Genomic DNA, 14,093 nt, shown 5'->3' on the forward strand with positions numbered 1-14,093 from the left:
CTGTTGGGGGAAAAGATTATTTCATTTTGGAAGAAAGAAAGAAATGCAGTGGGGAATTCATTGGGGACACCTAGAGGTTTGTAGAAAATCAGTCATACATACAGAGGCCTATAGTATCACATACCTGGCTCTAAAGTGACCAATCTATGTGTTTTTGAGTTGCACAAACCCTGCTCATTAGGGTCTTTTTGAGTGGTTTTGTTGCGGATGAAGTTTTTAATGGAGGGATGGATACACTTGTACAGTCACAGAGTTAGCTGGAGCTGAAAACCCATTCCAAACCTTTTGAAACAGATGTACTTTAAAAATATATGCTTTTGGCTCTTATTTCATGGGTTTTGGGTGCCTGTATACCCTTTCTTCAGAATGGAAGCGTAATAGCGATTCAGCTTTGGTGTCTGTTGCTAATGTTTATTTCTTGTCATAATTATCTTCTGAACATAAAATAAACTGCAGAATTGTTTCCTAAACATTGCTTTCTTTCAGAAACAAACTGTAGCTGTGATCCAGGGAGTGACAGCTGTAGTTACTGCTTCCATACCTGCAGTGGATGAAACCATAAACTACGAAGCTCTTCTAGAATGTGTTTTTATATTAAACGGTGTGTATTTACCTCTTGCAGAATATAGAATTATACTGCTTCTTTTTAGCAGATGAGTATACTAGGCTTTTTGTTGACCTGACTGGCCTGTGGAACAGAATCTACAGGAGAGAAGTTGGTATTGATGTGAGTTTTTCTTTATGACACGAAATTAAGGGAGCATTTATTTAAAAATCACTTAATCTAGAAGCTGGATAGATTTCTTTCTCCCAGCTGTTCACCCAATGATAGATAACCTTCCTTATGCTGTGGATTATATTATTTTTAAGGCAAAACTTAAGATTCTGTTATTACTGATCCAAAAACTTGGCTAGACCCTTAGGTATTTAGGTAGCTTTGTTAACTCTATAGTGAGAATAACCTATTAAGATGTGTAAACATTGTGAAGTGTAAATAGTGTACTAGCAGAGTGGTGTTCTATAGGAATAACTTGGTTCATTGCAGTAAATAATTATTTTATTACTGTTATAGGTATTCTTCCTGCATTACCTGAATCTGAAAAAACCCTACAGGGTGCTATCCAACGTGTGTTTGAAATGTGGTGGGAGAAAGGACTGGAAGGGAAGGAGCAGCTAGGGAAGACACTATTTATCATTCTTCTAAGAAAAAGCCTGAATAAAGCAGCTACGGTATGCTGAAGCTATATGAACTTTTAGATTATTACTGAATATTCCAAGATTATCCCTCAAAAATACCTTTTATTTCGAGTTAGCTTGTTTTCAATGTCCTAATGCTTCTCAGTTAATGAAACCTAGCATATGTGTTTACAAAGTCTTTTTTTTGGTGTTATTGTTTGCATAAGCAATATGTTACAATGTTGCCTTCTCTAGAATAAACTAAAGATTTTTGGAGTCAATTTCAGGAGTCAGTTGGGGTTTTTTTTGCCTCTGTTTTCCTTCACCCATTTGAAAAGTTCAGTGACCAATGCTTCAATAGCAACTCTTTTGATTAATTTGGGTTTTAAGCACTATGTTCAGGTACTCATAGAGACTTTTTATGTGGGAAGCTTAATTTTATGTTACTCTGTATCTGTCTACAAATAACTTATGTCTCTATTAATGGACTGAAATTCTTTTCTTAAATGTGTAAGTTAGCTTCTTGCATACTACTTTTGCACTAACCCAATAAATTTCTCCTTTACTTATTGTTTTCTTTTATTTTTCCCTGTTAACTGCTTTCATTGTATAATGTTTCAGGTAATACAGTTTTCATCTATTTTGCATGAATATACTTGAGCATGTCTTCAGATGTTGGAAATTAGTATTTCTGCAGTTACTCATATTTTTGTAATTTTTCCCAATGCTGTGGTGAAAGTAAAATAATGTTCAGAATTTTAAAATCTGAAAATCTTCTGTCTGACAGTGCATTCCAAATTCATTATTTAAAATCTCTTAAATAATGATTTGCATTAAAAGCTATACCTACTTCACTGTAGTGTGGGCTTTTTTTTTTTTTTTTTTCTTCCTGTCAGGGTGCGGATGTAGTTCGTCTATGGAATTTACATCAGACGTTACTTTGTTTTGATTATGATTCAGAGGAGAGTAATGAAGTCAAGGACTTGTTGCTTCAGTGTTTTATGAGTGTAAAACACATTAAAAAAGAAGAGGTAAGCAAACTTTTACTGTGATTTCATTTGAGTGGTCTTTGTTTATGTTTAATGGTTTTACATTAAGCCTTTTTTTCACAGTATGGTAGGTAGCAATATGAGACAAATCAGCTCTGACTCATGCTATAAATGGCTGATATTCTGTTTCATCTGGAAAACCCTTTATTCCTATTCCAGACTGAAGTGTAAAACTATATGTCAAAATAATCATTCAAGTTCTTGTATCCTGAGGTAATAAGAACTAAGTGCTTTGCTCCATTGCATGTACCTCAATACTTAAAACCATTCCCTGGTATAATTCTATTCTTTTATAGCGGTTTTTCTTTTACTGGAGACAGAAATTTGTAGCAAAATAATTTCCCTTCTAAGTGATTCCATTTAGAAGATTGCATTTCCATAGTCAATTTTAAAAGTAGCATAAGAAGAATGCAACTTTACAGCAAAATAGGAATTATTTTGACTAGCTACATTTCTCAGTGAAGAATTGCTGTATTGTAGCTTCTAATTTGTGCCTCTGCACCAAGATAGTAGTATCCAAGCTTTTTTTTACTGAGTAGTTGACAAGACAACCTGACATTGGCTCTGAAGTTCTAAATTCTTGCCTGTTTAACTATATATATTCTTTTTCTTGTAGTATATGAACTTTTATCATAAAATGAGCTCTGAGATTGCTGTATGCTTATGGTGGCATGGAGATACAGCATTTTAAAAATGGTGGTAGCAAACAAATTAGGTGAAATGTTTCATAGACCAGGCTTTGGATACTTGACACTAAGTTTTGGGGGGTTTTTTTGTTACTTATGCATTGTATCTTAAGATGTTTTAGTTTTGACTAAAATTGGGATGTACTAAGGCAATGTGAGAGTTGGGAAGGGAACTTTTGTTTGTACCTGTGTGCGTTCATTGGTACAGCACTTGAAATGTCTTGCTGTATTTCATTCTGTATTAATTATTTTCTTCTGTTTTATTTGAATCTACTGCATTGCTTTAATATTTCATAATCCTATAGACACAGTAAATATTTGGGAACTATATATGTTAAAGGAAACTGCTGCTAGGCTTCAGAAAAAACTTCTTGTAGTTATCTTTTTCTTCCATGTCTTGTGAGATTTTTAATACATCACATAGTAATTACCCCACTGATTTTTCTAAAGAGAGTTTGTACTCCTTTGGCTTTTTGTTTCTTTGGTTGGTTTTTTTCCCTTTTTTTTGGGGGGGAAAAAGCAGTAATAATAGGACTTGGTACTGAATCTTTCTCCTGGCATATCAAAACACATCCCCTTTGCCCCACAAGTATATGCAGATTTGGTCACAATTTGCACATTTACTTTTCTGCCTAAGCTTTTGTTCTTCCTTCCTCCCGGTGACTTCTGGTCTCTTGACATTTTGTCACATTTTCAGTTTTGTATGCCTGTCTCTTTCTAGGCAGATACAGAGAGTGCCTTACTACACTCTTTGCTCTGGCATGTGATCATTAGTGGTTTAAATCCTTAATCTTGAATCCTTAGCTTTGTAGCTAGAAGAATTGACTGAAAGTAACAGCTCCTGGCTGGGAGTTGAATTTGCATTCTGTTAGTCCATCCATTCCTTTCTGATAATAGTGAAAGATCTAGACCACTGTTTGTAAGTATAGGCTCTCATTTATTATGTCCAGTCTTATCCATTTTTTACATTTAACTACTGTTCTGGTTTCAGCTGGGGTGGAGTTAATAAAACACCTTCTTGCCACTCCTCCCTTCTGTCCAGGCTCAACTTCACTCAGGGGTTCTCTATCTCCTTCTCCCCTGAGCAGTGCAGGGGATGGGGAATGGGGGTTTATGGTCAGTTTATTACATATTCTCTTCAGTTCCTCCCTCCTCACACTTCCACTGCTCCAGTGTGGGGTTCCACCCATGGAAGACAGTCCTTCACAAACTTTTCCAACATGAGTCTTTCCCACGGGCTGCAGTTCTTCACACACTGCTCCAGCGTGTATCCTTTCCACGGGGTGCAGCCCTGCAGGAACAGACTGGTCTGGCATGGGTCCTCTGGGGGGCCAAAGGTCCTGCCAGCAAATCTGCTCCACTCAGGGCTCCTCTGTCTCCACAGGTCCTGCCAGGAGCCTGCTCTAGTCCAGGCTTTCTGTGGGGTCATAGCAACCTTGAGGTGCATCCCCCTCCTCCAGGGTGGTGTCTTAAGGTGGATATCTGTTCCACTGTGAACCTCTTTGGGCTGCAGGGGCACAGCCTGCCTCACCATGGGCTTTACCACAGGCTGCTGGCTGCTGGGAATCTCTGCTCCAGTGCCTGGAGCCGAGCTCCTCCTGCACTGGCCTGCATGGCTGCAGAGTTGTCTCACAGGCTCTCGCTTCTCTCTCCAGCTGCTGTTGCACAGCAGTTTTCCCCTTTTCTTAAATACATTACCCCAGAGGCCCAGCCAGCAGCAGGTCTCTCTTGGAGCCAGCTGGCATTGGCTGTCAGACATGGGGGACACTTCTAGCAGCTTCTCACAGAAGCCACCCCTGTAGTTCCCCCCCTACCAAAACCTTCCTACGCAAACTGAATACACAAGTCGCTTTACATCTTTGAGGAAACTAGTTCAAAATAAAAGGGGAACCACAACCCATTCTGGAAAGACCCCAGGATAGGATTCAGTTACATTAGGTGTCTGAAACCAATTTATCCATCTATGCAGGAGCCTAATCAGTACAGGTCCTGGGAAAGCTTTAATTGCTTAAGTATAAGTGAACGACCTAAGTTGCTTCAGACATCCACATGGGGCTGGCACATAAAACACAGGATCTATTGCAATCTCTGCCTTCTGGAAAACATTCTAGGGACTTAAATATCCAAATTTAGATGTCTCAGTTTGTGAGGTGAAATCCAGCTTCGATATGTGAATTGCCAGTACAGATCCAGAATGGTAACTGCCTGGGATGTTTCTAGCTCTGCAGATAGGAGCTTGTGCCTTGAAATTCAAAGTATTCAAACGATTTTCCTGTTGCTATAAGACCATTGCACTTCTGTTGCAAGTCCTGCATGGGATTTTGCATTTTGAGGGAGTTTAGTTTTTGTGACAACCTACCTTGTGTGTTGTCTAGTTTCCCTGCCTGGCTCATTTCACTTATGGTAGATTTCTTGTAGCAATGTGTCTGACATGCCCCCAGTATTTCTGCTGGACCTTTTTTTCACATTCTGTGTCTATTTCTAAAATGCTAATAGCTGTACCAATTGTTAACGTGATGTATGAATTGCCTTGAGATGAAAACAAACTCCTATATATCAGGGCTAATATTCCCTTTAATGCCTGCAGGTTTGTTCTACAGTTCCTAAGAAAAGCATACATAATTATTTTCAGAGTACACATTTCGGAGTGTAGCTCCATAGCAGCTTAAGCTGATGTAACTCCGGGTTGCAGTGATCCTGTGTTGCCAAGGGCTAGCATTCCTATTTTCCTTTCTGCAGTATGAATGCTCAAGCAGCTGTGTCATGGATTGATCAAAGGAGGTAGCTGACCAAGTGTTTTTCATAGTAAGATTATTTTTCAGCCAGATTAACTGCCTGGGCTGGTTCATTGTATACAAGGATGAAGGGAAGGGAGGAATGTGGTTTTCTGGTTCTAGATCAGATTAAACTGGTACAGAATTTCACATTGAAGTCTCATTGCAAGTTCAGGGAGTTCAGGTTTTCTGCCTTCCCAGATGATGCCATTCAACACAGAGTAATATTTCTCAGAGGCTTATTTTCAGGGCGCATTAGCAGAGTGATCCTCTGAATTTATGTGTCTCTGTGATTTATGGAAACATTCTTGTTCAGATGGGGTTTCCAATCAAACAGCTGGAGAGCCCTGCAAAGCATATCTTATTGTGTTTTAGAGGTAAGCCTGTTCTCTCTTCTTCCTTGCTAATGTCAGAGTGTGTGTACAGCTGACAGTCACAGGTCCTATGTCCACAGCACAGCAGTACTGGATAATAAACACTGTTAATGCATTAACCCTAAAGATGACAAGTTTGTAATCTTATTCACTTGTCGCCAGTTTACCTTTCATGATACTGAGAATGTTGATAACTAATCATTTCAGATCCAGTGATTATAAGCAGCTGATTAAATCAGAGGCACTTACTATAATTTTCAGGGTCAATCTGCTGAAATCTAGCTTTCATGAATTCTTTTTTGCCTAAATTTGTGACTTTTCTTCATCTGCCTTGCTGTTGGGACTGTAGAAGAGATGAGTTTGCATTTGTTCTCATCTTTACTTTGCTGAGGGAGGGGCTGTAGTTCAAGACTCCATTGACCTTTTGGTTTGTTAGGGATGTTGATGGAAGAGTGCACCACTGGCACTCCAACGTACATATTATGCCACCAAAGTTGGAGATAACTGACTGCATTCAATTTTTTCTTTCTTGATAGAAGAAGCTTTCATTGACAACAGGAAGGATTCCATCACACCTGTAGACAAGGATCTTGACGTTGTATTTTGCCTTTAGGTCTTGATTTTTTTCAGATCTTCTGAATTTCTTCTTGACATGAAGGCATTAAAGCTATCAGTTCCATTAAAGGGCAGTGTCTACCTGTATATGCTTCCTTCCCTCTACCCCTGCTCTATGATATCCTAGCTCAAAGTGTCTGGTGTTCTTAGCCGTATTTTCTCTATTTTGTCATAGGTGCAGCTCTTGATGGAAGTGCCTTTGAAGCTCTGCTAGTTGTTCAGTGCACCTTTTGAACTTCTGCCAATGTGTTCTTTATTATTGCAGTTCCTTATTAATTTTCCTGACTTATTTTTGGCTAGAAAGCTAACGGGTACAAAGGACCCTTACAATTGACTGACTTATCCTTGTGTGATCAAACTTTTCAAAGTCTCAGAAGGTGGATGCCTTTACTTCATCTGTAAGATGAGCCAGAGTGAGGCTGTCTGTACAGATACTGCGTAAGGCTCTAATTCCATGGGCAGATCTTGCTGATTCCAGAAGAGCAATGGTTTATTTCTTCCATCCACAACCTTCCCCTGCCTTTTCTTGCAAAAAAATCTGTTGCTTATCAGATTTGTCATCTCTATTTCTGGCTTGCTAAAATGGAAGAAAACTGATTCAGGAAAACTTTTTTTTTTTTCCTCTGTTTTCATGAACTGGAGCAGCTCCCTCCAGGAGGTTTGCAATATTACCTTTCATAAGGCAGTAGGAAAGGAATTGTCCTTGCTAATCAGAATATTTATTGTACTTGGTGGCCCAGCTGTTTTCTGTGGCTTTGTTCAAAAATGTTTCCATAGCCAATGCTGGCAGAGTTGTCATGCTATTTTATTTGTACCATCACCATTAATACAGTGTCATCCTGGAATGATATTGTACCTTCACAGAGCTCTGATGATGCAGCCTTGATGAGGGTCCTGAGTTGCACAGTCCCATGTCATTATGGAATGCTACTTAAAGTCACACCAAAGCAGAATGGATGTTGAAAAAAACGCAGGCAGATATATAATCCACATGTTCATTTGTTTTGCGTTTTCTCTACAGTATAAATAACAGTAATGCTTGAATTCTGTTTAAAAATTGAGAATCTCTTTTTTTTCTGCAACAATTTTATCTATGCTTTTTAAAATTAAAGGTGTAATTTCTTTTAATCTTTAAGCTCTGTATTTACTGATTTTTGAGGTGGCTTTTAAATTGTGTATTCTACTGGAGTTTGACTTTTTTTATTATTCCTTTTTTCCCCTTCTAACAGGGAAGAAGATTCTTGAGCTTTTTATTTAGCTGGAATATAAACTTCATTAAAATGATACATGGAACTGTTAAAAACCAATTACAGTTCTTTCCAAGGTATGCATCATAGCTAAAGTTCTTAATGATCGTTAAGAGCTTGGCTAAAATCTTGTTTATCTCGCACTCTAAAGTACCTAGTATATGATAAAATATATCAGAATCCACAGACCTTCAAATCTGCTGAATGTAACTACTGAATTGTTTCAGCAACTTCATTTAATAGTTGCTCTGCACATGCCTATGTGTACAATTATAGGTGTATCAAAATGCTTATTTAGCATTAACTAAAGCCAATGAATTTCATATGAACTGTGCTGCCTTACTTGCAGTGTTTGTATGAGAATTGCATGTCCATTTCTCCTTCTCTAAGGTGTTGTTATTTTTTCCTATGAGCAACCTCTAATTTAATTCAGTAAGATTCTAGAGACATTCTAAATAACAAGTGACTTGCAGGATCATAGCCTAAGAACTTGACTGACAGATGAAAAATATGCTTATAACAGAAGTAATTCTTCATATTAAAAACAGGTTTTCTAAATGCTTTCAGTTAGAATAATGTATACTTGTACATCATTATAATTATAAAGGCATTCATTATGAGAATAATGATAAAATATCTGTGCTGATATTTTGACTTTCCCACCATAAGAGATATTAACTTTTTTTTTTAATAGTGCTTGGGTTCATTAACTAACAGTTAACTTTGTCTATAATAATCAGTGTAGACTTTAAAGATAATTTCTTCTAAAAATAATGTTGACGCACAGAATTAATAATAATAATATTGGTACTTACAAAAAATGTCATGTTGTTAACCCTATCTACATACAATTCATAAAGTTAGGATGCTTGCTTGAAAATGTTTCCCATATGTTAATACAGATACTTGACGGAATACATTTCAGAAGTTTACTTCAGGGCCTGGAAGAAGGTGTCAGGAGAATTCATAGAGGTAATACTGTGCTTGAAATTTCATTTGGATTGTTTTGAATTTCAAGGTGGAGAAGATACATGACTTTTCAACCTCAGAAATGTTCGTAAGCAAGCATCAAGGAATGATTTTCCTAAGAAAGGGCCTCTTCAGTGCCGTCAAAGAATAACAGCATGTCATACTTTGAAAGTTTGCCCACTGTGATCAGCTTTGCTGCATTTAAACACCTCTAATTCTGCTGCTGAAATATTGGTTTGCACAACTATGCATATAAACAATGTTTTTTGTAAACACTAGTTATCTGACTTACTGAAGCTTTCATTCAGTATGTGCAAGTCTATATAATTGATAGCTTATGTATTTATCTAGGTTTTGTGGATTTCCATGGAGGTGATTAAAAGCATAATTACAGCATCATAACAATACTACAGCTAAATTTCAGATACCAAGTAACTCTTATTTATCACACAGAGTTGCTGTTGAATTCCAAACTTGGTTCTGAGAATTGGATTAATTGCGTATTGTGAAACTTTGAAAATAAATTTAAGCAGACAGAGGCCCCTAGCATGGAGAAATTGGGCCAAGCAGAAGCCAAGTAAGAAATAGTATAAAAAACTATTTTCAGTTGTTTGTTTTAGGGAAAAATGTAAGATGTTGCCCAGTCTCCTGTACTTATTATTGTTTTCACAGTAGCATGTGTGTGTTTGTACTGCAGGAACTTGAACATAACTGCATTCAAGATTTCATGCATCATGGTATTCATCTTCCCAAAAGTTCTTCTGTTCATTCTAAAGTTAGAGAGGTAAGCTCCTGTAAAGCATGATGTGAACTAGTAGCATCAAAATCAGATCAGTTACTATAAAGAGGAAAACTTCCATTTCATACTAAAATACTATACTAGATCTGCCTGGAATGGAATTATTTTCTTCAAAGCAGCCTGTATGGTGCAGTGGTTTGGATTTGTTGACTAAAACAGTGTAGGTAGCACACCAATGTTTTGGCTATTGGTCAGCAGTACTTCCATGATTTTCTCTTCTCCACTCTGTTTCCATAGGGAATAGGCTGGGGATGAGCAAGAAGTTGGGAGGGTCGGAGACAGCTGACCCAAACTGACTAAAGGCTTATTACATGCCATATAACATCATGCTCAGCAATAAAAACTGAGAAGTGGATTTTGGGGAGGTAGTCATTGCTTGGAGACTGGCTGGGCATTGGTGTACTTGTCGGAGGTGCGGAGTGATTGCATTTGCATCACTTGTTTTGGTTTTATTTACTTATTAAACTATCCATCCTAAACCCATGAGTTTTCTTGTTTTCTTCAGCTTCTCTCCCCTACTCCACCAGGAGGGGAATTGGTGAGTGGCTGCGTGGTGCTTAGCTGGTGACTAGGGCCAACTCACCACAAATACTGAAAAACAGCATATTCAGAGAAACAGTATTAGAACAAATTTAAGGAGGAACCTGCTTATAGTTTTGCACCAATTTTAGCTTTGGTGCTCAAAAGTAGAAATAAAAGGGGATTTTTCCAGAGTGCTGGAAATAGCTTTTGCAGTCCGTTGCTAAGGTTTTTTTTACCTAGAGAACTGACCTTTCCATAGCTGATCACAGGGATGAAAAGTCTTAAGCTCCTTAAGGCAAATTTAATAGATGGGTCTGGAACTAAACGTGGTTTTTTCTTTTTGTTATATATGGGTGGGTTGTATATATGTTTATAGGGACAAGCTTTGATTCAGTTACGGATTCTAGTTTTCTATCTGTGGCTTTTATTCATGAGCAGAATGTGAAGCAGAGTAAGTGCATAAACCTTTTTTAAGACAAGGCATTTGTATTTGATCTATGCCCCTTCACCTCCGGTGCTTTCTCCCAAATGTAGATGCTGGAGTGTATAGTATATGAAAGGTATACCTCATTATATCAGTATACGATCCGTGATTGGTTTTATTTTAGTTTGGTTTTTTAGGTTTTGGTTTGTTTTTAATCAAATGTAAATAGATTCTCATACCTGTAGTGTTCCCTTGTCATGTGATTCCTGATTGATGGAGTAGGCTTCTGACACAGCATTTCATCTTTTTCAGGTTCAGAAGCTCATGATCTTGAAAGAGGACAGTGATAGAAATAAATCTGTCTTTGAGTTGTGAAGAGAATGACTCTCAGAATAAATTTGAATGATGCATTGTTTTTCAGTATGCAAGAATTTGATTTTAAATGGTCCTTTAGAATTGAGAAGTTCCTATAGCACTTAGAGTAACCAACCCCAGTCACCTGAGCAAAGTTTGAGATATTTTATTGAAAGAGTGGGGAGAGAGGGGAAAGCAACACATATACCTCTCCCTTCTGAATTCAGAGTTCTGATTATAAAACCTTTGTCCATTTTGCCAGTATCTGATACTCGCTGTTCTAATATCATCTATTACAAAACAGTGATGGATCTAACCCGCAGTTAACGACAAATCAGTATTTTCATGTAGAAATAAGAGCTACATAGTCTCTTACAAATAATACAATGTCTTTACTTCAGTATATTTCAAAAAGAGAAAAGGGATTCTTCCACTATAGCATTGCTTCCTTAGATGCTATTCACAGGCTTCCCTGTCTAGCTGTAGTTGTGAATATCTGAAGTATTGATTAGTAGAGGGTCAACTTCTTTGCAAAGATCAGTGTTTTGGGTGGAGGAATTACTTCTTAAGAAGTTACATGATGTCCTTTCTTATGGTCTTCTACTTTCCTTTTTCATCTGCTTAATTCAGAAACAAAAGTAAAAGGGACTTTATCTAACTAAGCACGGTTCTGAGTCACAAACAGTGCTGATACTTGCTTTTCATCAATGCATACAAAATATATTAAATTTGTAGATTTTTATTTGGATAACTCCAGTTACCAAATAATGTTTCTTTGTTTGTAACAGAGCAATGGCTTATTTACCTGTAGTTCATAATTACATGGTTTTGAAATATTTCTGCCAGGTACATTGAGTAGGTTTTTACTGTAACAAAAATGAGTGTGTGCTGTGAAACTCGCTCTATAGCCATGACTTCATTTCTAAGTTGAAGAACTATATATAGATTTATTGAATCCATAAAGGTATAAAATGTGATATTTATTAGATCTATTTTATGATTTTTGAGAATTAAATAAATTACAGGGTCTATTAATACATCTAGTTTGGGGTTTTTTTTGTGTAGTATGGGAATGGCTTTGGTCTTTTATAAATGATAAAATGATGCAACTATGACATTTCTTGAATGTAGAAAGTACTGTTAAAAACGGGTTTTGAGATTGGTTGGTTTGTTTTTCTCAGATGCTGAGTTATTTTCATAAACAAAGTAAAGTTCGTGAAGGAGTTGAAGAAATGCTCTACAGATTGTATCAACCTATCCTCTGGAGAGCACTGAAGGTAATTATACTTTTCAGAAAATAGGACTGTCTTTCTCAAACTACTACATCTTGAGGTCCTGCCACAAGTTCTGTTTTTAATAATTGCTTTTACAACAAAATGGCTATGGCAAAAAAAATCTGTGTGTTTAGCATTTCTGCTGTAGCAGAGTAACTTCGCAAATTGTAATTAGGCATAGCTTGCAGAAAAATATTCTAATTTGTTAATATAATTTACTTCTGAAATTCAGTTCTGTTTATAGGTACACAGTGTACTTTCCAGGACTGCAGTAGATAGCGGCACTAACACTAAGTCTGGTATTCTGGTCGTCTTCGCAATTCAGGAATTTGGCGTAATATTGTATTCTGTTTTCCAAGATCTTTGGGTCTTGGAAATGGAGTGATGAGTGCTTTACTCCATCAAAGCCAGAAACGTTCAGAGAATGGTTCAGTCTCAACTTCTGGTTAATTACTGGCCTTGGAATACAGCTCAATTAATTTATTAGAGTAGTATTTTAGAAAACATTTTATTCTAGTTTAATAGTATGTACAGACATTCATGCTATGGATGTGCTTTTAATCAAGCATTCAGAATGAAATTTCTGACTTCTAGTACTTTTAAGGTAAGTGTGTATGTCTTCCTGTGGATTGCATGCACAGATGAAAGGGTACCTGCTGCAATTTACCTGCTCAGTTACACTCTGTGATTAAGATAGGCCAAGCTTCTTTCTTTGTGAACAGCTTTTATTTTGTCTGAAGTTATGAAATTCCTTTAGTTAGAACATACACATACATTTTTTTTTTACAGCCAAATTAAGTGCTTTTGAAACATTCATTCAATTTTCTTTGTTTAAAATGAATTTTGAGTTACGGGAAAGAGTTGAGAGCTGTTTGGTTTCAAACAAGTAGAAGTGAGAGGGTGGAAAGACTCATTGGTAGACCAATATCTTGTTTGGCCTTACATTAAAGGTTGGATCCTATCCCTTTAGAATTAATATAAACAACTATCATTCTGGATGAGATATATATATATATATATATACATTCTCAGTGCAAGAGAGTAAGAGCTACAAAGCATGGCTTGTTTTAATTTCTACATTTCTGTCTCTAAAAAGAATATGGTTTTAAACTGATTTTTGATAGCATAGCAAAATTCCAGACTAGCATCTCAGAAACAATTTCAGGGTGTTTAGCAAAACATGGTATTCCATTCTTAAGGGAGCTGCTATTTGTAAATGAAGGCTAGTTTTCACTTTCCAAAGCCCAGGACTCAACTCAAATACAAGATTAGAGTACTTTGGAGGAACATTCTGTCAAACCTTACTAAATCTGCATAGGCTTGTTTGGAGAGATGTAACAGAATGGTTTGACTTGAGGAAAAAAGATTAATTATTGATTTGCAGCAAGACAGTGGGAGAAATTCCCAGTTCCAGAAGTGGTTCAAGTTTTTAACTGCAGCTATTCATAATTTGCACATCACTAATTGTTACATTGCTAGAACAAATTTGAATTTTAGGGATGTTTTGGTGGTGTTTGGTTGGATGGAGGTTTTTTCTTGGGTTTGGAATTTTTTTGTTTTTTTATCTTGACAGTTTCTACATATGTAGTTAAGCACTTCAAGCTTAGATGTTAACAGGCGTTATCAAATAGGTCATGGAGAATTTGTTTTAATACAGCAAAGCAGTCCAACTGTTGTGAACATAGATTTCAGAATGGTAAAGGAAGAATTGTAAAAAAAAGTAATGCAGCAGTAATATGAATCCTCTAATGATTCAGTGCAAGGAAAGATTCTGAATTCCAAATGATTTAGTACCATATTTGTTATTGATGAAAGGAAATATGTGACTGA

At 36.8% G+C, this 14,093-nt stretch overlaps 1 protein-coding gene across 3 annotated transcripts in view; it reads left to right on the plus strand.

Moving 5' to 3' along the window:
- The window catches only part of NCAPG2 (non-SMC condensin II complex subunit G2), a 48,461-nt gene that overhangs the window by 4,826 nt on the left and 29,542 nt on the right, over positions 1-14,093 (plus strand). For all 3 annotated transcript variants that reach the window (XR_008821483.1, XM_056336421.1, XM_056336420.1), the window contains exons 4-10: positions 487-601; positions 1,073-1,230; positions 2,073-2,207; positions 7,904-7,998; positions 8,824-8,893; positions 9,588-9,674; positions 12,171-12,266. Coding sequence is in view for 2 of the 3 variants with exons in the window: in XM_056336421.1 (XP_056192396.1) it covers positions 487-601; positions 1,073-1,230; positions 2,073-2,207; positions 7,904-7,998; positions 8,824-8,893; positions 9,588-9,674; positions 12,171-12,266 (756 nt within the window). In the remaining variant the exon portion in view is untranslated. The remainder of the gene's footprint in view (positions 1-486; positions 602-1,072; positions 1,231-2,072; positions 2,208-7,903; positions 7,999-8,823; positions 8,894-9,587; positions 9,675-12,170; positions 12,267-14,093) is intronic.

This window comes from Falco biarmicus, chromosome 4 (genome assembly GCF_023638135.1).
Source record: "Falco biarmicus isolate bFalBia1 chromosome 4, bFalBia1.pri, whole genome shotgun sequence".
Taxonomy (NCBI): Eukaryota; Metazoa; Chordata; class Aves; order Falconiformes; family Falconidae; genus Falco; species Falco biarmicus.